General features: G+C 44.9%; 1 protein-coding gene across 10 annotated transcripts in view; it reads right to left on the bottom strand.

Annotated features, from left to right (window-relative positions):
- The window catches only part of WNK2 (WNK lysine deficient protein kinase 2), a 123,965-nt gene that overhangs the window by 41,034 nt on the left and 56,728 nt on the right, over positions 1-26,203 (bottom strand). For 7 of the 10 annotated variants that reach the window (XM_063348280.1, XM_063348281.1, XM_063348285.1 and 4 more), the window contains exons 6-14: positions 23,573-23,661; positions 22,541-22,760; positions 19,503-19,791; positions 16,074-16,270; positions 12,730-12,882; positions 8,462-8,653; positions 6,823-7,362; positions 3,989-4,303; positions 1,120-1,169 (exon numbers count right to left, since the gene is read on the bottom strand). In XM_063348280.1, the coding sequence (XP_063204350.1) occupies positions 1,120-1,169; positions 3,989-4,303; positions 6,823-7,362; positions 8,462-8,653; positions 12,730-12,882; positions 16,074-16,270; positions 19,503-19,791; positions 22,541-22,760; positions 23,573-23,661 (2,045 nt within the window). The remainder of the gene's footprint in view (positions 1-1,119; positions 1,170-3,988; positions 4,304-6,822; positions 7,363-8,461; positions 8,654-12,729; positions 12,883-16,073; positions 16,271-19,502; positions 19,792-22,540; positions 22,761-23,572; positions 23,662-26,203) is intronic. The other 3 variants (XM_063348278.1, XM_063348277.1, XM_063348283.1) reach the window with 3 other exon arrangements.

Raw genomic sequence — 26,203 nt, 5'->3', positions numbered from 1 at the left:
GGGGGAAAAAAAAGAAGTTCCGTTTTAAGGTTGCGGGGTTGTACTGACTTCCATCAGGCTAATGGTTTTGGTGGGGTGGAATGAAAACAGTAAGAGAGGTGTCTTCAAAGTTCATAAGCTTAACTCATCTTATTCAGGAAAATAAAAGCCAGACACTAAAATCCTGAAATCCTAACCCCAAAGCTTTATAATGAATAAGGACGAAGCTGGTGCTGGCTCCTGCAATAGGCAATGCTTACAAGCACCCATCGTTGGTACCTTATCCATATCGAAGACTGAAAACCCAGCTTACCGCTCTGCGGAAGCAAGAGCTGTGGCCAGGGAGCAGCAGATGCCTGAGGAGGGGGGGCCTGCCCCGGAGCCGCAGCCACTGCCCCCAGCCAGCAGCAAGCCTTCCTCTCCAGGGCTCTTCCTCACTGCTTCCCCTCCCGCTCCCGAGTACAGAAACGGGCAGCTGAGGGCTGGCAGACATGGAAATTTGCCTTTCGTTCTGAGGAGTGCCGAGCTGGCTCGGGGGTTATTTATCGTTATTTCTGTCGTTAGCATTACTGGGCTTGAGCGCGGCCTCGTGCCCTGCAAAACCACAGAACAGGCTTGGGCTGCGTGTTCCAGCGCCTGTAACGATAACCTTGGGTGGCTCAACACACAGCTCCCACCGATACACCGTTCCCCGTAACAAACCCGGGGAAAGACCGTTACAGAAGGTGACACAGGCACACCCAGTTCATTCCCAAAGCGGGAATACACTATACACCCAGTCACACCAGTGCGGCATGTTTTTATACAGATCCAACAGCGTCAAAACCAGGGTCTGTACCGCCTCGGTTATCTTAACAAAAAGAGACGTTAACATGCTGAAATGAAAGCTGTTGTACACACACCAAGGCACCAGCCAAACTAAAGATTTAAGAGTTGGAGGAGCCAAAATAGGCACACTGGACACAGAACATCTGAGCTTTCTCCCTGGACGTGCATCCTTCCGTCTTCTCCTGGTCAGCTCCTGCTACTCTTCTCTCTGCCCAAGCAAAGGGCAGGCATTTGGCCCAGCCTTGTAAAGAGAGGGGAAAAACAGCCGCCAGAAAGAAAACATTTCTTATGCCAAAGAGATTATAATGATACCTTTCACAGCTCTGTGACAGAGTTTGAAGTTTGTCCTGTATTGCCTGCTCCTAAAACGTAAGAAAAAGTCATTTAAGTAAATGCATTGTATTGGCAGATGAAAAACACCTTTAAGAAAGGTTTTGCTGTTGAGATACCAGTAATCCTAAACCGTTCTCTTTAACCAGTTCTTGGAACTCAGAAGGAACTAAACGTCCCATTTTACCCTCCCAACATCACTTCTGTCCAAAGCATCAGTATCTGTGCGCAATCGCTTTTTGAGACAGAGCCACTGATCCCCTAGTTCCCTTCTGCTGCCTCTGAAGCAGAAGAGGTGGCGAAAAAACCCAAACAGTTCTCACCACAATGGAAAAACCTGACTGCAGGCCAAATCCACGTCACCACCTGCCTAGTTTTATTTTTTGAACGGGTATAACGTATAAGCTGATTTGCTTCATGGCTTTGTATAGTTTCCTGAAATACATTAAGTACTTTCACTGCATTTGGCTTACTGCGAAAATTTCTGGGGAACTGCTAATTAAAAGGTGGAACTTCATCGTTTAAAACCACCGCCCTCACACCACGTCCCCGTGCTCTCTACGCAGTAGGCATTTTCCCACCAAGCTTCCCCCTTCACCGGTTGCCAGGCTAGGACAGACACCGCCAGCGTGACTTTCGCATCGGGTGCACCCATTTTCACAGAATTTGTGATGCCGATGCTACCGGCCCTGCTGTAACAAACTTACCACGTATGCACGCAGACACACACACCCCCCTGTGCATGTATATGACTGTGCGTGTATATACACACCCCCAAATATATTCATAAATATATATAACTTCATATATATTTATAACATATTTACAAACGTACGTCTGTAAATTCCTTCCGTAGACACACAGCTAGGAACAAGCCCCTTGACCGTCATCGCTACATCGTAATACACCACAGCAGCTGGCAGACTGGAGTTAAAAGCTTAGTGGTTAACCAGCCAACCCCACTCATTGCTCGTAACTGCCACACGGATGCCATGCCAAGCTTGACTGCAGTTTCAATAAAACTGCAAAATTAATGAAGAGTGAGAACACAGACATAATGTATCCAAATTTTAGTAACGCACTTGGACCAAGCGCCTTACAAAATCTCATTTGCCTGATTGGTCTGAGTGCCGCCGCACATTTGAACAAAAGATAAAGAGATAAAAACGTTATGGCAGAGTAGCAACAAAATGCAGCGTCTCGAATATATAGAGGTATGAAACTCCTCTTACATCCCAGAAAACCTTAGCGATATATGCCATAAAATCAGCACGGGGAGCACGCTGATCAAGGTGACCAGCCTACGATATTGGACTGATTTCCTAAATTGAAAGGGAGAAGGGAGTTAACTTCCAGAGGAAATACGAGAATGAAGTTAGCAAAACAGTGGGTAAACGTTCCTAAGGGTACGATGAAGCGAGAGGACAGCCACGTGCCTCAGTGGACATGGATTTCTCGGGTAATAGAGGACAACTTGTGACCCCCATATCACGCTGCACACTGAGGTTTATTCCTGTCTCCAGAATCTCTAGTGGGATGGACCCTGCATGGAAGGCTGTAGCTCTGCATCGGCATTGCAGCTGCCGGGAGCTGTGAATACAGAAAAAAGGCAATTGGAGAAGAAATGCCTGGAGTAAGGGATATGCCCGACACAGCCAGGACACTGGGGATTCTGCAAGTGAAGCGCTATAGATGGGTTCTACCACTTCTGCTGTATCTAACCCTTAGGATACAGAGATTCACCAGGAAGTGTCCTGCATCACACCGGGAATATTCATTTCGCAAGAATCAGACTGCCACTAGCAAGGAGAGGCAAAATGGGGAACGAGAATCTAGTTTTAGTGTTGGCAGCATCCTCACTGAACACCTGGTGGAGCAGGCGTTAAGCTGTACCTCTAGAGAAACTCCCAGGCTGTACTGCGTAGTGCCCAAACTAACCGGAATTTAGTTTGAAAAGATGGAAGCTGTTATTTGGGGAGGAAAGGTAGCTCAGAACAGAGAGCCTCAAGAGGAACAATTCCGAAAGCGGAATTGCTGAGGGATATTTCCATTCAGAAGCGGAGAAGAAATTAGACTTATTTACTGAAATCTCGTACAAATGCTAAAACCTTTGTTTTGCTTTGCTTATGGATATCAATTAAAGAGTTGAAGAGAAGGAAGCGTTCTGTGACATTCTGTCAAAGACCGAAGGTTAAACAATTACAGGAGAGGAAAGAAAGTCAAAATAGCAGACAGGAGGAGCTGACAGTTTTATAAAGAAAACCAATAAAAGGTTTATGCTTATATGACCACTGAGAATGGGGAACGCCTAGGACCATCTGAAGAAACAAAAATCCGAGGGCTAGATGAGAATCCAGGCAATGCAGGAGGACACAATGCTCAATGAAATGGGAATAAGACTCAGGCTGAGGAGCATGAAGAGCTTTGACATAGCAAAGCATCTGATTATGGAGCAGTTTCTCAAGGCAAATGATGGTTGGGTGCACAAGTGCTTGAGACATTTAAAACAAGACCGGACAAAACATGGATGAGACTACAGAACAGTTCTTACTGACCCACGGCACTTAACGTACTTTTTAGCTCTGTGTTTGTGCTCAGCTAGGGACAGAGAGGAACTTAGTCTTGCTGCCTCATTACTTCAAGGGGACATTTCACAAGGTACAACGTGCAGTTTCCAGCTTCATTTGATATGGCCAATTATTTGCTGACCCAGAGGTGCTAGCATCTAGGACAAGCGGCTCTGTACGGTGAGGGGGGATAATCTCCCTTCTGAAATAAGCCCATTATTTCACAAAGGAGTAAGAAGGTTAAGGGTGAAGCTGGTGAGTTACGTTGGAGGAAACAGCTCTACCTCTTGAGATGTCTCCACGACTGCCTGGAGAGCTGAGCAGGGGGCTGGGAGCTGCTGACCCAGCGGCTGGGAAAGCTCGGGCTGAAGCTGCAGCAGAGCAGAAGGCTGAAGAGGCAGACACTGGTCTACGGGGACAGGCGGACTAGCCGTGGCAAGGCTGCCATGAACCTGGGCAATGCCTTCTGGAGCGCCGCGGGGAGGCAACAGCTCCGGCTGCAACTGCAAAGGCGGTGACATGACTATCGAAGGTTGCACAGGCAGCACGGGCACCTGGGCTCCAGCTTCCAAAGCGTACTGAGTGTGTCCAGGCATCTGCTGCAACACAACAGACAGCTATTAAAACAAATCTCTGCTCAGGACACTGGTGACTTACATGCCGAGGTACCGAAGCCGCCGGAGTTCCCAGAGAAAGGATTACGACTCTGCAATGGGACTGCATTTGTGTGGTCTGTGCTTGGAAAGGCAACTCCTGAAGAGTTCAAACTTGCTTTGAAACGACCAAATAAAAATCTAAGGAATTCCTCCTATATAGTTATGACAATGTGTCTATCGCTTAGGCACTATTTAATTCATAGCAACAAAGCCACATTTCGCTATGAAATTAAAATTTTACATTATGAATTCTTTGTCCTGAAGAGTTTGCTCTCAACAAGCCTACCGCAACGTCCATGCAAAGAAAACCACACTCTACCCATAATCTAAATTAGGATTTTTAAAAAACAACTTTTCGATATATGTAGAACCGGTAGCTGGTATAGACCACACAATTAACTCTTTTTTTTACTGCATATATACCAGTGTCCCACGGAACACGTTGTTTTCCATTCAGTTTAAACATTTAAGACACAACTCCACTCTTGACATGCCAAGCACCAAGGCCCCAGTCCTGCAGACGCGTCCTTGCGTTACGCACAGAGAGGAAGTTTCACTTATCTCAGTGGATTTCTTCAGTGCTTTAAAATAACTCGTGTGCGTAAGCGCTTTGTGGGAACCAGACCGATGCGATTATATGCCAGCTACCTTAGAGACTCTGCTGTTATTCTGCATAACCGTTCTTTGGAGTTGCACATTTAAGAACAGAACATTCTCCTTTTAGGTACATCATGTATTTTTCCAAGGGGACTGAGCTTGCGGGATGAGGAAAAAGGGAAGAAAGGAAAATATGGAAGAAAAAAGGCTTTTTAGTAGCTGGTAAAGCTTTGCCTAATTTTTACATTTTTAAGGCGTCGTCACCTCGAGATCTAGACTAGTTGGAGAATATATTAAGAAAAATATCAAGACTCAGATGAGAACTAGGCCACACAATTTTGTTACCGCACGCTCTCTGCAGATTCTAAATATAAGCTGAAATTATTATTCCAGGTTTTAATGTGGATAAAAGTAAAGACGCGATGTGCTTTGCAACAGCAGTTACGTGGCTGCCTCAGGGGAGGCTGGCAGAATAGCGACTGTGGGGTACGGTGCAGAAGAGCAATGACATTTATTTATTTATTTTTAAATCTTCCATAAAACTAGGATAACCCACAAGATGTTTCAACGTAGAATTTACCTAGGCAAAACTAAAGTCAGAGGTGCTAAACATCAACTGCCAAACAGCCCTGCACTGGACAGCCTTTGACAGAAACACCTCGCCATTAAAAGCACTTGAATAGAACAATGTATATTTTGAACGTTCCTCTACCTTTGCCCATTTTGTTTGTAATGCCTATTTTTTCTCCTAAAAACATTACCGTGCAATTCTTCCATATATAGATATTTGATAGATAATGACTGCGCCAGGACGGTTTGGGAATACGAGTTCTTTGGTTTTGTTTGCTTGCTGCGTGTGACGGGGTCAGATTCACGTCTGACCTAAAGCCATGGGAAACACCACGGGTACCGAGCTCAGCGGTGGCTCTCCTGGGCTCGGCGTTGCCCGCGTTTTCACAAACGGTATTTCTGTACTGAATATGTGGCCAAAGAGAGAAAATTCAAAGCGATGTACTACTTTAAAGATGCCATGATATGGCAGCTTGAAATGGGATGTTATGAATCTTAATCAATATGTTATGACAAAGTGACATAGGAGAACAGAGATTTTTCAAGAATGCTATTACTAACGGGATTTAGCGCTCTCTCCTGCGCGGGTCAGCCTGCATTTCGTGTTGTCATACCACAGACGTGGCGATGGAAGTATTTACAGACTCTGAGACAAGTCCCGAACCAGTTCTCTTGTAAACAGAGCTAATATCACAAGCTCCACTTTATGCCTCATTTCTTTGATAAGGGAGAAAGGGTCTGCGGCTAGAATCCATTCTTGTCCGATAGACCTCTTCCATGGACTTTTCTGGAGTCGTTATCTAACAGCCATTTCCCTTTGCTGTTTTTAAGCGGCTCTGCACCAAAACAAGTCTGTCACTCCTGCCAGCTCACCCGTATTTTGCCAGAAGCACCCAAAAGCCTACGCAGCGCGCGCAGGCTGGGGTGGGGTGAAGGCACCTGTAAGGCTTTCAGCTGCTGTCCTCATGCCACAGAACGACAGCAAGTACTCCTCTCACGTTTGAGACGGGAGAAGGAAGAGGGAATTAAAAAAGCGCTCTCGTCTGCTCGTTTTCCAAAGCCCATTAGATCAGTCCCTGCCTCCTCGATATTCACCCCTCCCTGGGTGGAGGCCTCCCCTGCTCCACCTGGCTGCACAGCTCTAGCAACCACCTCCAGGACGAAGGTTGAGAAGTTATCAAAGCATCTTAAGACCAAGGAAAAAAAAAACCTCCCCACTGCCTGTTCCCAATGGAGCGAGCCCCGGGAGCGGCCCGGGGTCCAGGCTTGACGCAGCCCCCCGCCCTGTGGATTACCTGGTGACCAGCCCCGGGCGCAGACAGAGTCTGTTCCGCAGGATGGATTATGCTTGGCTGAAGTGACTGAGGAGGTGGAGGTTGCTGCGGCTGGGATACTGCTTGCGTGCCCTGCGTGTGATGGGGAGAGGGCGCTTCGCTCTGAAGGAGCTGCTGGAAGGTGGTCGGGTACATCTGCTGCGGGGGGAGCGGGGCCACCCCGGGGTGCGGTGGCAGCGCTGGCACTCCCGGCGGAGCCACGGCAAGCAACGGGATCGTAGCAGCCGACATGTTTGGCACTATCGTTTGGCAGGGCAAGACCAAAGAAGCCACGGTGGTGTGAGGAAGGTTGACTGCCTGCATGGGGAGGGCGGGGGAGTTGGGAGCCATGGGCAGAGCGGGGTTCATGGGGAGGCTGGGCAAAATCACGGCCGGAGCAAAATACTGAGAAGGAGCAGGGATGGGGGGCACGTTTGCAGCCGGTATATCAGAGAGGTTTGGAGGAAGGCTGTCAAGTCCTGCCAGAGGAGTAATTGCAGGAATGACAGGAAACTGAGGAATCTGAAAAAAATATAATATCACATAAATTGCAAGTGCTTTCACTGACGGTACAAAGTAGTTTCATTTGCCATACAAGTACGTAAAAATCACCTGTGCCATGATGATAATTATGTCTGTTTGTTAATCACTTCCATTCATTTCCTGAGGTTTATAAACAATAATAAAAACCAATTTATGCTTAAATCATTAGCGAAAGAGAAAAAAAAAATTGATTTCGGGGGAACGTTTTTATACCTTAGAAGCTTAAAACTATTTGTAACACTAGCTTGAAGCCTTCAAGCGACATACTAATTAAAAGCTGCTTTCATTCTAATGGAAATGAAAAGGAATCGGACCAGACAAAACGCAAAACTCTTTCATGCAAAATTCAGTAAGACGATTTGAAACCCTTGTTCTTTAAGGAGGCTGGCTGCAACCCAGGCAGCAGGGAAGGTCCCAGGAAAAGGGTTTTTACAATCAAAACCTCCCAGTGACGTAGCGGACTGTAACTCCCCTGTCACAGCGGGAGCAGCTTCTTCCCTTTGGCGCAAGCTGCTTCGCCTGAGGGTGGCCGTCACTAGCAAACACACTAACAGCACCACCAAACCCTTCCAGGCCAAGGAGAGGGTCCGTCCCTGCGACTGGGAACACAAACGGGGCTGAGAGCTGAGTTGGGGGCGGGGGAGGGCGGGGGGCAGGTGCGGAAAGTGGTGAAGTCAGGAGCTCAGTAATAGAAAAAAAAATAAAAAAAAAAAATAAAAAAAATGGGCAACTTGTCATGCTCTGAAGCCTGGGATGGGGAAGAGGCCAGAGGGGAAGGTGCAAAAAAAAAAAAATTTAAAAAAATTGCAGTTATTGCAATTTTGTAACTGCCATCAACTGGATTTTCTAGGCGTGACACAGGATTACTCACAAAGGAGATTTTTGCTTCACCAAACAAAAACAAATAGTAAAGAAAAATACAGGAATTAGGAAAAAAAAAAGCTATATTCTTACAGACTAATTAAACTGGCATGCATTCAAAATAGCCACACCAAAAAACCGCAAATCATGTTAATTATTAGCTGAAAAAGCTTGACTCAAAGGGATGTAATTCACGCACGGTTTTCAAAGATGTTACCTGGGAAGGGGCCACGGGCGGCAGCTGGGGCACAGTGGAGATCTGGAGGGGTTTCAGCGGCGCGCTGCTGGCTGCCACCTGAGAGCTCTGGGGCTGGTACTGGGGCAGGAGGTGGGCTGCAGGCTGGATGGGGCACACGGGCTGGCTGGCAAGCACCTGCTGCAGAGAGGCTTGCTGGGACATGGGTTGCTGCTAGGAGAGAAAAGGAGAAGAAGAAAAGGGTTATCGCCCGTGTGTCACGGAAGAACCAGTTCACTGGCCACGGCTGCCCATCTCTCTCTCCAGTTGAAGGCGCGCAGCCTCAGCAGAACCGTCGCTGGGAGGGGGGACAGCTTATAGAAGGGAAGGGTGCTCTGAATTTAAACACTGTACGAGAGCCTATGTTTAAAACACATTTAAATGCAAGATACGTTACCCGAAAAGACAAGTTCTAACTGTCTTGGAAAGGTTATTTGTAATGACTCAGACTCTTTAAATCCCAGAGATGGTTCTAGTTGGCCCCGTAAAATCCCCACCTACTAACTTCAAAGATTCCTACTATGCAGATTATACCCAGCTAATCTTGGCATTCAAAAGCTGACTACATAATGCAGCAAGCACCAAAATATACAGTACTTATTATCTGAGACATGAATAAAAGACAATAATTATAGTAACAGCTGGATCCCAGTTATTTCTGAGGTGCTGTAGTAACAACACCGCAGCTAAAAAAGCAGTTTTACCCTTCCAGGGAAAACTGTGCTCCACTGGCCGGCCAGATGTCATACGGTCGAACGGAAATATAAAGCTGCATTAAAGCCGAAAACAATCAGTAGCACCTTTCACGTTTTCCATGCTACCAGTATCTCCTTCTTCAGTTCCGCTAATTAATGCTGAAATTACAGATAAAAAAAAAATAATCTTCTGTTTCAGAAGCATGGCACCACATTGGCTCTGCACTGACCTACTTGGGACCACGAGACCGGTTGGGGGAACGGGTACAAGTTTCTCCAGGGGAGATTCCAGTCGGACACACAAGAAAAGTCTTTCCCAATGAGAAGAATCAGCCATTGGAACAATCTCCCCAGGGAAGTGGTGGATTCCCCATCACTGGACGCTTTTAAGACTCAGCTGGACAGGGTGCTGGGCCACCTTGTCTAGACGGTGCTTTTGCCAAGAAAGGTCGGACCAGATGACCCTTGAGGTCCCTTCCAACGCGGTATTCTATGATTCTACGGTTGCTTCACCCAGGTTCAGCAGCACATAGCACCTAACAGCAAGGCTGGTGGTCAAAAGGTAACTTTAAAATGAATAGCGAAGCATTACAATCTTTCATCTTCGCCAGATCCACCGTAAGTCAGTACCATAATATTTTGCTCTGTGCTTCTTTAGTGGCAGCGTTCTTCAACCAGTTGTTAGGGATTAATACAATAAAACTGTAGAAGATGTAGCAAAAAGAAAGAGCAAAAATTCAACCACGGCTGGTAGGTTTCCAATACGAGGATCAGTGAACAAAAGAGCATTTGGCCACTGGTATCGCGTGTCTGGGGCTGAATGCACCAAAGGCCACAAGCAGTGGCATCAAATAACTCTGCACAGCACCAGCTCAGCTCTGCGGCGTTTATTAGAATCACGGAATGGTTCAGGTTGGAAGGGACCTTAAAGATCACCCAGTGCCACCCCCCTGCCCTGGGCAGGGACACCTCCCACCAGCCCAGGTTGCTCCAAGCCCCGTCCAACCTGGCCTTGAACCCCTCCAGGGATGGGGCAGCCACAGCTTCTCTGGGCAACCTGGGCCAGGGGCTCACCCCCCTCACAGCAAAGAATTTCTGCCTCAGATCTCATCTAAATCTCCCCTCTTCCAGTTTAAAACCATCACCCCTTGTCCCATTGCTCCACTCCTTGATCAAAAGTCCCCTCCCCAGCTTTCCTGGAGCCCCTTTAGGGACTGGAAGGGGCTCCAAGGTCTCCCCAGAGCCTTCTCTTCTCCAGGCTGAACCCCCCCAGCTCTCTCAGCCTGTCCTCACAGCAGAGGGGCTCCAGCCCCTCTTGACCTCAGGACAGCTTTAGTCCTGTCTGAGTATTCATCTTGCCACGTCAAAAAAACCCAACGCAATGATGTGGCTCTCTACTGCAGTCTCTGGCATTCCAGGTTTTGGGAAAGCAGGGGCATTTACCCCGTTAAAATCACAAACTCAAGGGAATGGCAGGAGCTGGCCAGGCACTGGTGACGAGACAGAGCAAAACGGCTGACACGGAGCCCAGCTGGGGGTTGGGGGGACCCCACTCGAGCTCCCACTCGCTCCCCAGCATGAGCTACGCCAGACGGGAAACTCCTGCCAGATCCGACCCGGCCTCGGGAGCAGGACACTCGCCCGGTGCTGGGCTGGAGCTAACAAACCCAAAAAGCACCCGAAGCCAGCTCAGGTATCTCGGCATCGCCGGCGGGGTTAATCTGCAGCTCAGACAGGCTGCCCACAGATAATCGAGGATTGAGCACGCCGATACGGGCTGCCCAACCTTCAGCTCCACAGGACACTGCCTTAAAAGCAGAAAAATTGCGCTCCTGGAACTCAGCAGATTCCAAAAGCCTCCGTTTCAAATGGGACTTGTGAACTGGATGAGGCACAGGGAGGGGAAAACATCCAGATGAACGCTGACTTTGCCTCATTATAACCTTAACGTTATAAATGCCCAGATACCCGAGCTGTGGAGAAAAAAAAAATAATAACGAGGAGGTGCAACATTGATCCCACGTGTCTAAGCCATCCGTGTATATTCATACAAGATCAATACGTTTCCTTCTGTCAGGCAGATGAGTTTCCTCACCCTGATTTCCCATTCCGTGGTTGAATTGCCCTGCTGTTCACCTAGACAAGGCTGCAACTGCCCACGGCATCATGCCAGGAGACTCCGAGAACACCAGACCTCCTCCTGGTTTTGAGGCACACAGGTGCTCTGGGAAGTTCTGCCCAGACACTTGATCATTTTACCTATTTCTGTAATAACAATACTGTAAAAAGCCACTTTTTTATCACACTTCCTGGCAAGATTAGAAAATGAAGAGAGACTAGTTATTAAATCCTTTTACCATCAGATAGAATTGTTTCAAGAGAGAGCAACGCTGTGAGGAAAGGGCAGGTGAAAGAAATTGAGCAAGTTGGGCAAACATCCTATTCCAAACCAGCATTTACTCATGGGGGAAAATAAACAACGGATTTTGAACTGCCAGCATAAAGCTCCAGAGCCCGCTAAAGAGATCTGTGCAACTGGTGAGGTCCTAAATTTGCACGAGTGTAAAATTTTTGGCTGAGAGAACCATGAGAATATCCCTGCCCATTAGAAAAAAAAACAAACGCGACATATGACAAAACTTCACATAAGCATGTGTTTTTTGAGGAGACCAAATTATGTTGTTCCTACACTGATGCTTTCAGAAGAACGGGGCCCATTAAACAAATAAAAAAAGCATCCTGCGAGATAAACGTCGGGGACTAAAAAGGGTTGGAGAGGTCACAAGGCATACAGACATTCCCCAGCCCCATCAATGGTTTCTCCCGAAGGAAACCAAGCTTTTGGTAGGATGACTGAAGCGAGCCCTGAATTAGCCCACCGCGCAGGTCCAGGGCTCGTTGCTCCCCGGCTGACAGCCCCTCTGCGCAAGGAGGCCGCTGCAGCTGCTCAAGAGGTGTTTTGTAAATACCTTTAAGGAACAAGGGGTTGGGGAGGGGCCGGAGGGCAGAATTTGGTAATTCCAAACGCACAAGGAATTACCATTTGGAGACAATTCAGAGAGAGACAGACTCCTCTCCTGGAAGAGAAAGCTACTGGCTGGGTGCCTGTACTGAACTGTGCTTAACGCGCCTGCACAACTCAAAAAGCGGCAGCGCTGAGGATTCAAAGACAATTGGCACCAGGCAACAGAGTCACCCACTAACCTTTTACGAAGCAGGTGCCAAATAATAACGCAAAATTAATAAAAAACTCTTTGATTTCTACGGCCCAAGACAGGACGTTGAAATCAGTGCAAGGCTGACGCTGTTAAGCCACGATGGAAGACCAGTCTTAACCTCCATCAAGATGTTCCAAGGTACCACACAGCAATCGTCCTCAACCCGTCAACTCTTCCACCCCTTAAAGCCAACGCCCTTCGCCCCATCCCTACGTCTCCCAAGCGGCAGTTCTGTAGTCTCAAACCCCTCGACCTTGCTGCAGGTATGGGCTGGAGCAGAGCACGGGGAAGAAACGGGAGGAGAAAAGAGGCTTTTTGGCAACGGCCGGGCTCTCACCTGCTGGCTGGCCAGCACCGGCTGCGGCTGCCCCAACTGCAGGGAGGCGACGGTGGTGGGTTGGACGACGGGGAAGGGCATCGCCGGCTCCTGGTAGTGCTGGGGTCGCGGGGTGACCACGGCGGGCGCAGGCTGCACGGCGGGGAGCCCAGCCTGCAGGAGGGAGAGAGGGAGAGCGCAGCGTTAGAGATGGGCAACCCCACGCCTCAAGGGTCTCGGCAACTGCAGGGGAATAGTCTACCGGCACTTGGTTCAACACAGAGAAGGGGAAAAAAAAGATATGAAAAATTATCCGCGTGGAAAGTCACTTAATTTAAACATGTGGAAAAAAGTCGGCAAATTCCAAAGAAGACAAAGCAAGCCGCATTGCGTTTCTTTCTGGAAGGCAGCGCGCAGACCAGTAAAAGCACTGAAAGCACGCGCAGAGTGAGAATACACCAACCGCAACAACACGCCGTTAACTGGGTGAGAAAGAAAGTTATCTTCACGAAGATTTTTATAATTTCATAAAGAATCTTCATCTTCCAAAAAAAGCAGGTAATTTACTCGAAATGGATGCCAAGAAAATGAACAGAGAAATGAGAAGCAAATTAAAACCCCAGCGGACATGGAAAAAAAAAATAATTAAAAGAAATTCAGATAAGGTTTGTAACAGCAGCAGTTGTCAAACTTCAGCTCAAACAAAGTAGAAAAATTAAAAATGAACAACATGTCAGACTGAGGCCCATAAGCCTAAAAAAAAAACCCCAACCTACTACAGCTCCGCTTATGTGCCTGTTATTTTGGTAAATAATCTCCCAGAAAAATGCAGCGATTTTTGTTTTTTCTTGGAAAACGGAAAGTTTTTGAGTCAGGCTTTTGTTTCCTATGTTTGTTGAGATTTTCAAAGCTTGGAACTTTTTACCTAAAGTTATCGCAGGACGGAAAAAAAAAATATGGAAGCCCCATTAGAAAAATCAAAGGCTGTGAGAAATATTTTGCTTGTGAATAAAGGTTATTACCTTGGCAAATCCTCAATTGCAAAAGAAGTCACGCATTTAGGGTAAAATTACTGAAACCTATCAATGGAATGAGGCTGCTCTAAAAGAGTATGCTGCACAGCTCACTTTAACAAAAAGATTTCTGCTCAAGACGCCCCTTTTGAGTGTTATATTTAGAGTTGTTAAGGTAGTTCGTCAGGTGAACGAGAGTGCGGAAGGATGATTCCCAGGAGACGAGTGCACATAGGAAAGGTGGTTCCCGCAGTGGAAGGAGCTGGCTACAGATGCCAAGGAGGAGGGTTTTTTTTCCTTCAGGTAAACCCAGTCCTGTTTCAATGCATTCACAACGTACAGTTCATAATTTCTTGTGGGCGGTTTTGGAAAAACATAAGGTAAAACCAAGGAAAACGATGAACTTCCCGAGTACGTAGGGTAAATCTGGATTAGGCAGGAAAAAAACGTCGGTCCGGGATTTTATTTTTTCTTCTCTTAATTCAAATAGGATGAAACAAACAAAAAAAAAATAAGAATAATTAACCTACCATATCATTACTATCATTTTTACTAGGCAGGCTGCTTCCACTGCTGGGGGTTGCTGCGGGCACCCGCCCGCTCGCCGCCGGCGGTGTTTTGCCCGCGCAGGCTTTACAGCAGGGCTGGCACCATCCGGGCACGCTGGCTTCGCCGCCCTCAGAGGAGCCAGAAGGCAGAACGCTTTCTGCAAATCTCGCAGATCTCATGGGAGAAGAACTGGTCTTTTGGCTAATTATGGATTGCAAAGACTCGTGGAACAGAGGCAGGTCTAAACTTCTGCCCCAGGGCCTGCTGACTCGTGGGAGAGGTTGAGACATGGAGTTGGCTACTCGGGGAGTGAGCACTTTCACCAGGCACCGAGACTTCTGACACGTTTTGATCTTGGCCAGACCGAAACAAACAGGGTAGGCATGCCTGAGGAGGCTGCTGAGGGTCTGCAGGGTGTGCAGAGGTCCCCAGTGCCACCAGAGGTGATGCACCTGCTGCCTCTTGTCTAGTCTGCAGATCCACGTTTCCCTCTCCGGGTTCTTGGGGAACGGACGTTGCGTTTGGAGTCAAAGCCACGGCGGGGTTGCTGTGGCGGCGAGAAGCACTGCCTGCTGCGTGCAACGGGCACAGGCTGGGCCTGGAACGTGGTGCTGCCACAGCTTCTGAGGGACACGACACGCTCATGTTGCGCCTCTCACTGGAAGCACCTGAAGATTTATGTTCACTTGCACGTGCTTGTTCTTGCACCGGTAGTTCCGTTAATTGCTTTTGGTCAAGGTCATAACAGCATGGAAATGGGAGCAAGCGCGAATGTCTGTCTGGGCTCCCAGTGCCTGATTTTGGACCCTCGGTAACAGCCGGACATCGCCAACTCTGTGCAAGATTAAATCCAAACCCAGAGCCAGAAAGGCAGTGACTGGACCTGTGACCTTCAGCACAACTGGAAGAAACACCAGACGCAAGAGGCTCTTGAACAAATGAAGGAACAATAACGTGTGGCTATACTGACAGCGAACCAAACAGTTCTCCTGCGCGTATTTAACAATTGCAAAGCTACTAATGGAGTTCAGTGACAATGGATTGGGTAAGAAGCTTTTTTTACTGAAAGTACCACAGCTGCCAGCAAAGCACCTCTTCAGAGCAGCAAATACAGCTGGCCAGACTTCATCTACTAAGCGCACATTTCACATTGACGAGAAATAGAATCATAGAATCATTTAGGTTGGAAAAGACCCTTGGGATCATCGAGTCCAACCATCAGCTCCACTCTACAAAGTTCTCCCTTTCACCATATCCCCCCTAACACCGCATATAAATGAGTCTTAAACACAGAGATGGTGACTCCACCACCTCCCTGGGCAGCCTATTCCAGTGTCTAACCACTCTTTCTGTGAAGAATTTCTTCCTAATGTCCAGCCTAAACCTACCCCTGCTGCGGCCTGAACCCATTCCCTCTTGTTCTATCACTAATTACTTGTGAGAAGAGACCAGCATCAACCTCTCTACAATGGCCTTTCAAGTAGTTGTAGAGAGTGATGAGGTTTCCCCTCAGCCTCCTCTTCCTCAAACTAAACAGTCCCAGCTCCTTCAATCACTCCTTGTAAGATTTGTTCTCCAGGCCCTTCACCAGCTTCGTTGCCCTCCTCTGCACTCGCTCCAGCACCTCGATATCTCTCTCGTATTGAGGTGCCCAAAATATATTACTAAGCAAGTCGCCATCAGAGCCCAGTGAGGAATACACGAAGCAAACCCTGGAACCCACACCTACTGAAACCAGGAGTATAAGGGAGCCGTTAAGTAGGATCTAGGAGACAAAACCACATCGAAAAGCTTCAGACTTACTCCTGAGGGCTGCTGGTAGTGCCCCAGCTGCTGGAGGCCGTGGGGCACAGCCTGGCTCTCGCTCAGAGGGGGGCTGTAGACCCGCTGGATAGCAGGAGGTACCGGATCCGGCAGAGACGAGTAGATGACGCTTTGCTGGCTGCTTTGGGAGTCTGAATAAACGGTGGAACCCTGGCCACTGTCAAACGTGCTGTCGGCTGAAAGAACAATACACTTTATTAAAAGCTAACACCTCCAAACATTCAAGTAATGATTTTAGAGCAAGGTCAACACTTGTTTACGTAATTAGCATTTTTACTACCCTAGCTATTTCCATTACATAAATAAATTATACAACACAAATGTTATTTTCTCCAAAAGGCACATACTGTTGCTTTTAAGCCAAAAAACCCATCCCCATGGATTTCTGTACGCGACAATATTTTAGGCACATTGATATTTCCTTTAAAGGGCATAAGGTTGACATTAAGAACTGCAGACGTTTATAGATGTTGGAAGATGAAAGGCAAGGAAACCCCAACTGCAACGTTCGTAGCAGACCATGGAGTCTTTTAGACTTCGATCTCCCGGGGAGGCGCTGACTTTTAACACCTTTTTTTTATTAGTAGCACTGAAAATTACAAAATTCTTTACATTGTACGTGTTATTAGTTCGGCAAACCATACCCTACTTGAGTATACAGCAGTACCTCCAGATGAAGAACAGACAACAAATGAATTTGCAGGTTTGCAGCGATTTAGGAGCACCTTTCAGAGCTCTGTTGGAGATTCTCGCGCGGAACGTTCGTCCAGCCAAACTGCGGGATTGCACAGCTACGGGGACTGGGCAAGCACCACGTCTTTTCTCAAACAGAAATAAATCTTTGAACTGTACCGACAAGTATTACCAATTTAAAAATGTCTTTCCACAAATTTTGAAGCCCGTAAAGTACATGTGCCCAATTCTTCTTGAGCACAAGCTACTGTTTTCTTTATTTGAGAAATAAGACAATCAAAACTGTAGCTGTAAATACCCAAAAGACAAATAGCTTGTAACAGAGATTTCTTTCAGATTTAAAACCAAAAGAAAACTGTAGCGCAGTTAGAAAAAAATGGCTTAAATTACAGCTAAGTTTAAATGCCGTTTCTTTTCTTGACACTTGCCATCTTCTCTTTTTTCCATATTCCAAATAAAGTTTTACTTATTTGGCTTTCAAATAACAAATTACTTTTTAATAGCACCAGAGATGACATTTCGCCTCAGTATTCACAAACTATTCTCCCAACTGTTTTTTCACAAAATTAAACTCCCCGCTATATTTGTTCAGCTCATTTCTAAAAAGAGTCAAACACGGTCCCACACTAAGGCGTCAGGGATTTCTGCTGCAAACACACTTCCATTTTATTGCAAACAATTATTTAAGACCTCGAAAAAAAAAAAAAAGAGTATGATGGTTGAATGCTGAAGTAAAAGCTGTGAGTCAGTCTCAGACTTTTATAGAACAAGATGCACTGTTGTTTTAATTAAGTTATTAATTTACATTTGACCTCAGATTATGAATTGGTAGAACAGTAATTTAGAGAGGTTTCAGACCTAACATCACCAAGAAATTGTTCAAAGACATCCGATAGTGAATTGTCAAATAATACCAAGTATTGGTTAAAATTTGAGGAGGAGCAGGAAATAAACTGGGGGGGTTTATATGGTTTATATTTAGCGTAAAATTCTGCCAACTCATGTCCAACTGAACCATGGGAAGCGCAAGGAGCCTCCTTGTACTACTGGAAACAAAAAGAGCCGTAATTACAGTGTTTCTCAAAGGAATTAGATAGCATGAATTAAGTATATGATCCAAAACAATGAAATGAGATCAATTTAGCTTCAGGAAAAAAAAAAAGCTTTGTAAATGCTGCAGTAGTCTGAGTTATGCAAATACGGCCATTTCTCATATCTTTTAAAGGTTTATTTTCTTGTAGAAGTATGCCTGGTTATTTTAGGATTCAAAGCAGACCTCTGTATAGCAATTTATACGATACCTGAATTAAAGCAGCAGCTGTCTCTTTGCTAAAGATAATGCATCTTTAATTTAAACATGCTTACAGAAAAGTCCACAACAGTAAAACAGAAACATTATGATAATAGTTTAGTAGCAAAATACGTACATCGGAATTTATCAGAAAAACCAACAAAAAAAAAAAGAACTCATAAAATTTCAAATCTTCCAAGCTAAAAATATCTGGCAACATTTCCTTCAAGATGTTTAAAAGTATAAATAGATTAAGATTTCAATACCAGAGCTTGACTCAGTAACAAAGGTTGATTTCAGAGGACAGAGACAGCTTTCTTCAGGGAAATAAAAACATTACTTCCTCATGCCTTGTTGTTTGCTGGAGAGGAGTCTGATGCTCAGACATAAAACGAAGAAACAACAAGCTCTGCAAGCAAAGCCAGGCGGTTTCTCAGTCAGAGACAGACCAAAGTCAGTGTTGGGAATTAAAACAGGAGATGTAAATCCATCTGTCTTGAAACAGCCCGGTGATCACCCTTCAATCAGCCCCAGCTGAATGTGAAGAGTTGGCAGATGAGCAGCTTGTAGCTACCAGGGCCTGGAGGAGCTAGAGCAACCACCTACTCTGACCTGCCATAATGAAGATCAAACCACCCCCTTGCTTCAAGGCCACAAGCTCAGGACAAAACAGAGAGCCCGGAGGAACAGAGAGAGCACCCGCATCGTGACTTAAGGACCCAAATAATGACGACTGTATCAGCCCACAAGGTCAGGTGCGCCCAACGTGCGTGAGCAAACCACAGCTGATACTTCCCACAAAACAGGGAAATCTTGAATTGCATCACATAACACTCAGAGATGGATTTTTATTTTTTTTTTTTTTTTTTTATTCCCTGGCGTAGACCTTTGCACAGCTTCACAAAAAACTTCACACAAGCCCTGAAGAGTAACTCACAGAACACAAGGAACTGCAGCGCTTGGGTTCCAGCAAGGTCTGCTTTTGACTAGACCTCTCCCCATCGCTAACATCAGTTGAAAAAGCCACCAGTCGCTCTGATCAGTTTGGTGCCCATTCAGCCTCTGCAGGCTCTGAAATCGTTTCACGCAAACGTAGGGCGGATGCCACTATCTGGCACAGAAAACATGTATTTTTTGTGTCTAGCAGTGGGGTCTCCTTGCTTTTCTATTTACAAATATATTATGTTTTCTGCATTTACTGCTACTGAAGGAGGAGCTATCTCTATATAATATAGTTGTTCTTGAAACTTTATTTCCTTCAAAATCTATGCATCTAAGACACTTGTGTTCTTTGAGCTACTGTGCAAAAACCCGCACAGCAGCTCACCTCACCACGCTCACCTCACCGCTGAGCTCAGATTGTCGTTGACTTTTACCCTCGGACGTTCATCACCATGTGCGCACAAAACCAAGGGGAGACTTACACGCGACAGACGTGACGCTGGTGGGCAGGTTTTGCTGAAAGGGATGCTGGTCCGCCTCGGGCTCCTCCGATTCGGACAGGACATGGTGACCCGTGTGGGAAAGGTAGGTGACCTGGACCTGCTGCGCGTGCGGCGTCTTCAACTTCTCCAGACACTCAGAGTCCCGACGTTCCTCTGACTGCATCCTAGGCCAAATTCTCTCTCTTCTCCATAGTATTAGCGCTACTCTGTCACGTATTGACTTCGCAACTATCTTGAGATCGTTTTCATGAAAAAATCCAGAGTCAATCTACAGAGGAGGCACAAACTTAGCAAGATCATGTGCGCGCAGATGGGCATGCACACACGCCTATTAGTCACAACTCTTCCTGACAAAGAAAACATCAGTCTGAAATAACATGAATTACACATTCCTCACAAGAACAGCAACTTGAAAGCTTGATGGTTTTTTTTTTTTTTTTTTTTTGAATAAAACTTCTATCCCTAACGCATTTTAAAACAACAATAGGTAATTTCTAAGACCCGAATATATATTGGGTCAATTTATTCACCAATTAACATCCATCAAGACAACGACGACAAGTTTAACTGCAGATGGGTTCTCTGGGTTTGGGGTTGGTTTGTTTTTTTTTTTGAAGGACTAACAGAATAGTCAAAAGAGGAAAGAAACATCTTTGAAAATGCTCTTTGAACAACGCAACTGGAGTAAACTGTACTACCCCTTAATCGGAATCTATTGCCTTAACCTTTCCAGTATACATGGTTTCCCAAATTGCTGTACTTGGTACCGCAGCAAGTCACGAAGGAAAAGACGTTAACAGAATTTCTTCTTAAATTAACCTCTCTTAACTTGTGAAGTCAGTCAGTATTGATCGGCTTTTATAAAGAAAAAGCCTATCGAGTCAAACGCAGACTGTTCACATTTGACTGCAAAGGGGACCAGGCTTTCTCAGAATTCAACTGCTCTACAGATAAAATGGAAATTCCTCTTTGTGCTGTTTGTTTGCGTGATCTCCTCCAGCGCAGGGTACGAATTTTAGTTTAGTAATGACCTACCACAGATGTGTCTGCTCTCCCTACATTCTTAACATGCGCATCCTACAAATTTGGAAGCACTTACATACATGGAGGAAATCTACAGGTTTTCCTTCTTTGCTCTTGCCCAAACACGAGACAGTTCTACAGCTTAGATTTTTGCTGTTTAAAATTAATAGGTGCAAAGCAATTTAAAACACAGCTGCAGATGGATATGGGTATTTTCCACTGCCTATGCCCTCGGACCTTACTGACATTCCCGAACAGATGATCCGGCAAATGCTAACGATGGAGGGGAGTTACTTGAGAGAAGAACCACACAGGTCCAGAGAACCTTGTTACAGTATAAACTAACGTGCCCAGTAGATTCTTCGTGCCAAAGCTTAATGGGAAGGCACTGAAAAGCTGCCACATTAGCAATTTTTTAAAAAACAATTCTTATTCCCGCAGCTGTATATAGACAATGGTTACAGTTTAATGAAGATGTGCCATTTTACAGTACCCACTGGCTGCGAAACGTAACTTAGGTTGCAGACCCACCAGAACATTTGGAGTTCCTTTTGCCCACATTGTTTGGACGGGCTGGAATGCCTGACTACTGAAAACCCATCAATAACAATAAATAATTCCCTATACTCAAAAGGTCTCCTGCATTCTTCTCTTCCACAGCACATAAAGCAACACGAAGTGATGAAAGCTCACATCTTTGGCATTCCACAATTCATAAGGGCTACAAAAAGACATTTAGAAATGAATGCCCCTCTTCGCTCCCCCGCCCCCCCGACAGTTTCAGTGTGAAAGCGTTTCATAACACAGGTTTTAAAATAGTTTGCTAAGGGAACAGTATCACAGTAGTTTGGGAGTGACCTTTTTAAGTATACTTTTTATGAGAATTATTTCCTCTTCAAAGCAAAACACAACTATGGGCTACAGAACTTCAAAACTCCAGACATATTTAAGTGTAAAATATAACGGCAAGTAACTGCACTAGAGCAACTTTTAAATGAACTGAGTTCTGTAACAATATATTGCTTGAAAAATATTGGACCTAATGCAAACTAACGGCAAGAAGACGGAGGAGCCTGAATTTCTCAGGCTAAATTTGGAGTACGTGGTGACGAGTCCAAGCACCGTAAGGCAACATTGCCAAAATGTTCTCCTAAGCAGAACAGGAGTGGTGATGACAACATCATTAAATGGGAGCCCTTGGGATTTAGGATATAATAGGAACATTTCTGCAAGCACAAGAAAATTCAGGCCCCTGACTAAGTGCTTACTGATTCTATGTTTCCCTGACGTTAGAAAACCTAAAAACTGCAGTAAAGGCATCACTAAAACACCAATTCAAGGACTATACAGTGAAACTGGAACACAAAATAGGTTTTCTAACAAAACCCCACAAGTTATAAAGAAACAGAAATTCACCAAGTTAAAACTTATCTGTCAAAAAATCCAAAGCTTATTCCTAACTCGGTGCAGTGGGCCCAAATCTAGGCTCTGTCTACGTTTGGGGATAGAGTGGCTGACCATCTACATCCCTCCTAAGTAACAGGACACAAAAAGATGGAAAGAAGTGTTTTGAAAAATTCAGTGCAGAATATTTTGCGATCAAAGTTTTCTAATTTATCTCAGGCTGCTGTCTGAAACTAAGGAGATTCCAAAGAAATTTAAGGACATTCAACAGCTAACAGAAACTGGCAAAAGAGTTCTCAAAATATAACAGCAGAAGAGACCTCCTCTATGGTCCCTGAGCTATTTGAAATGCCATGTCATGCATCTGTGTTCATACTTGGCAAACAATATTTTTCAGCTATTAATTCTTCTCCGTTTACCCCTTTTTGTAGCATTCACCCTAAAATCAATGCAAACTGCTTAAACTAGACACCTGGAATGATTTAAAAGGAAGCTACTTTACCAGACTCGTTCCTGCTCTCCTTTGAGATTTATGCATTACTTTTTATATATATATATATGTACACATTTTTGTCAGAAGTTTATTTTACCATTTCTTGTGCAACATCATCAGGAGTTTCCTTCTCCAGATCAAAAGTAAACTCAATGGCTCCATTATCTTTGGGTTTTCCTTTCAGTTTCTTAGGATCTTCCACCCAGAGTCTTAAGGCAATAGAGGATTTCCTACCATGGTCTTCTTCTGCAAGTTCCACTCTTACCCCAGTATCTTCAGCAAAAAAGGCATGGCTTAATAAATCTTTAATTTCATATCTGCAATGGATATAGAGAACATTCAAATACTCAAGCACCTTCAAAGAAGTTTGTGACAAAAAACTGCTGTTAAAAGTGAAAACATTTACAGTATGTTTGGTCTTCATCCATAACGAATTTGTGTTCTTAGCAAAAAGACACAGCATTCCCGGTGTTCCTGAGGACTGCTGAAAAACCGGTGTCTCCTATTTCACAAAGCTTCAGCAATATTCATACACCGTAAGCACGTACAGAAGTGCAGATCATAGCTTTGCTCAACTTTTCTTGAGTTTGAGTATCTGAGCTTAACAAGTATGAAAAAAGAGGTTCCCTCCAGGGAGTCAGTTGAGGTCCCTAAAAACTGTATTTGTGAAAAGTCATGAAATAGAGAACAGCAGACACACTCATCTAGGAGAGGCCAGTATAAGAAGATTTTCAAACCAAAGCTGGAAACAAGGCACAATTTGTCTCTGTATCCAGAGGCTGAGCCAACGGAATCTGCTCTAACAGCTTGTGGTGAATCTACCATGTCGCGTTCATGGTCGACCTCCACCGCACAGAACCTCCTGGGCCAGATTTTACAGACACCTCTGCCAGAACATGCTAGAACCGAGCTCACATGTCTGCAATGATGCAGATATTCTTTGAATATTCTATTTGATATTCTTTGAAGCTGAGAGGTCAAGAGACAACACCAACAGCATTTATTCAATTACCCTGACGTTATATGGCAGATATATCCAGAGGCCCGAAAAGACCCAAAAATCTATAGACAGCTTTGAAATCCCCGCATATGCATTATTTAATAAAAAACTTGATTATTTGAAACAAACCTTTCTTCTTTATTTTTGCAAATGCACTCTCCAATTATCTCCTTAATTTCAGGATCAGTAACTTTCTCGAAGCTTGCTGGCTTTATACCCTAAAACGATAAAGGAAAAAACAACTTAGTTTGAAAAAGAATTACTTTTTCTTCACTAACCTTTGCAAACCTTACCTTTATATCCAGTGGACTCCTAAGTCAATATTCAAGACAGAGCAGATTTTACATTTTCAAAATAACTCTTTTCTGAAATTATTCCTTTTATTATTTTTTTTTTTTTTGCCTCAACCCTCAACACACTAAGTGAATAAAGACAAATAATCACGTTTTTCTTCAGAGAGCTAGTTTCAAGAATGAGTTAAAAATACTTCGGAATATTCCATATTCCCGTATCCCACAAATCTTTTGTTTTTCTATGTCCCCAACAGCCCCGCTCCCCCAAAAGACCCTCAAAACAAGGAGGGGAGCAGAAGAATAGGCCCAACAGCTCTGTGTTGCTCTTGCATTTCCCCAGCACGTTGTTAGAATCCCACTGGGAATGAGTGGCAGCGCAGGTGTAACCTATAAATCAAGTCAAATTTCTGTCAAATGTTAACATTTGGACTGGAAACAGCGCTCAGTTGTAGCTTTGGAACAGCAAACCCTACGAGCAGGGCCCTTCAAGGGGAAAACTCAACCGTTCATTGCAGGAGAAAACTCAGAGAAGCGGAACCGGCTGCTCCACACGGGGGGCTCTGCCTCGGCGTAGGAGGAACAGTTTGGGGATGTTTTATGAAGATGGAGAGGATTTAAAAGAAACACACGCACTTCTCAGGCAGTCGCAGGTCCTCTCTCCCAACTTTCTAAGATTTCAGGACCGAGCTCTTAACTCAGTACGATCGTATGCAGCCTCTTAATTAAAATCGCATACATCTTACCAACATAAAGAGACTGCGGGAGGAGGAGTGTGCAAGTTCTCAGGCTGAAATAACAGTTTACACATTATGTCATCTTTCCATACACGTAACCATGATGCGCTACACGAGTCATTCCTGGTACCACCGGAGCAGTTCACACACGCACGGAGCGGGGCATTTCCAAAGCCCAGGCTGACAGTTTCTTCTGATACCGGGCTGCAGACAGGGAGGAAGGGATGTTCCGTCAGGAACGGCCGTCGTTTCCAGCGAGGCCACCCTGCTGCTCTCCCTGTCGAACAACGTCGGGGCAACTAACAGATACCCTACGTCTCTAACGCGGGTAACTCATTCCATTCACTTCAGCAGAAGATTTCCTGCAAATACTTTTCATGTATACATTCAGCTATAGACAAGAGTGCAATGCAAGAAGTTACCCTTTTTATTTCTGATGTTCAGCTTAAATCCCCCCTAAAAAATTACTCCTTTTTAAAAACACGTGACATCTCTACCTGCTAAAACAAGATATGGATGAGAGTTTGACAAAAAAATTAATTTGGGAACAGATTCTGCAGTTACTTAAGGACCTAAGTATTTCCAATGACTCTAATAATCAGAATAAAAAGAAAACATTATTTCCTTTATCTAAAGAGCCCAGAATCTGATTAAGAACATAACTGAATGGGATTTGGACATTTAACTCCATTCAAATCCTTTTAAAGTTTCACCCAGAAATAACAGTAAATAACAGATCACGCAGCGGCGGACAAGGACGCCTGAAGTCCTAAGGGTGGACTTTTGGCTCACCTGATGCTGCCTTGGGTAAATAAAAAAAAAAAACAAAAACGAAAATAGGTATTTCAAAAAGTGTCTGCAAGTACTTCACTGAATTTAGTCTTGAATAAATTTTATGGATGAATTTCAGTGAGGGCTGGCACCTCTCTGAATATTCCAGCAGCAGATTATATTTTTTATCTTTTAATAAAATGATAATGTTAATAAACAATGCCATTCAAGCCTCAGATTCGAACTTTAAACTTGGATTTATTTATTTATTTCAGGTCGACCACTCCCTGTTTGTCTGAAATCTTGAAAGTGAAATATGTAATTCATAAATTTTGGGGAAAAAAAAAAAAAGACAGAGTAGTCATACAAAGACGCAGCTTCCCCAGTTCTGCCTCGGCAGAGAGCTGCTGAGATGCAAAAAACCCATTCCTGTGGGAACAAAACAAAATAATCCGCACACGTGGCTGGCTGGATGTGACCCACTAAAAAGAATTATTTGCTTAAGCGAACATAAATCTTACTTATGAGATGAGGGTTCAAATTTTGTATATTAGAAAAACGTGTCAAAACGATAGGGAGCGTCTAGCCTACCAAAGCCCAGGCTTGCTCAAAACACGCAAAAGCACACCAGTGTGTCAGGAGTTTTTCCTCAAGAGAGCTGCCATACCTAAATTAGAAATGAAAGAAAACAAAAAAGTACCAAAAGACATCTTCAGCATGAATCTTCTGCATACTCTAACACGCCCTACAGCTACAGGAGCCTGTCGCGCTCTCAGATGGGGAGGAGTATGAAGAAAGCTTCGGTAATTCACAACAGAAAGCAATAGGACAAATCTCCCCATTTTCAACCACTCCAGTTTGCTACAGGAAACCATGGATTTCCATCTTAGTGACACTTATCAGGAAGAATGGGTAATAAAGACCATCCTCTGCCATAGCTTAACGTTTACTAAAAAATATCC

Source organism: Chroicocephalus ridibundus, chromosome 10 (genome assembly GCF_963924245.1).
Source record: "Chroicocephalus ridibundus chromosome 10, bChrRid1.1, whole genome shotgun sequence".
Lineage (NCBI taxonomy): Eukaryota > Metazoa > Chordata > Aves > Charadriiformes > Laridae > Chroicocephalus > Chroicocephalus ridibundus.
Note: the sequence above shows the minus strand (reverse complement) of the source record. Positions and strands in the feature narration are given on the sequence as shown.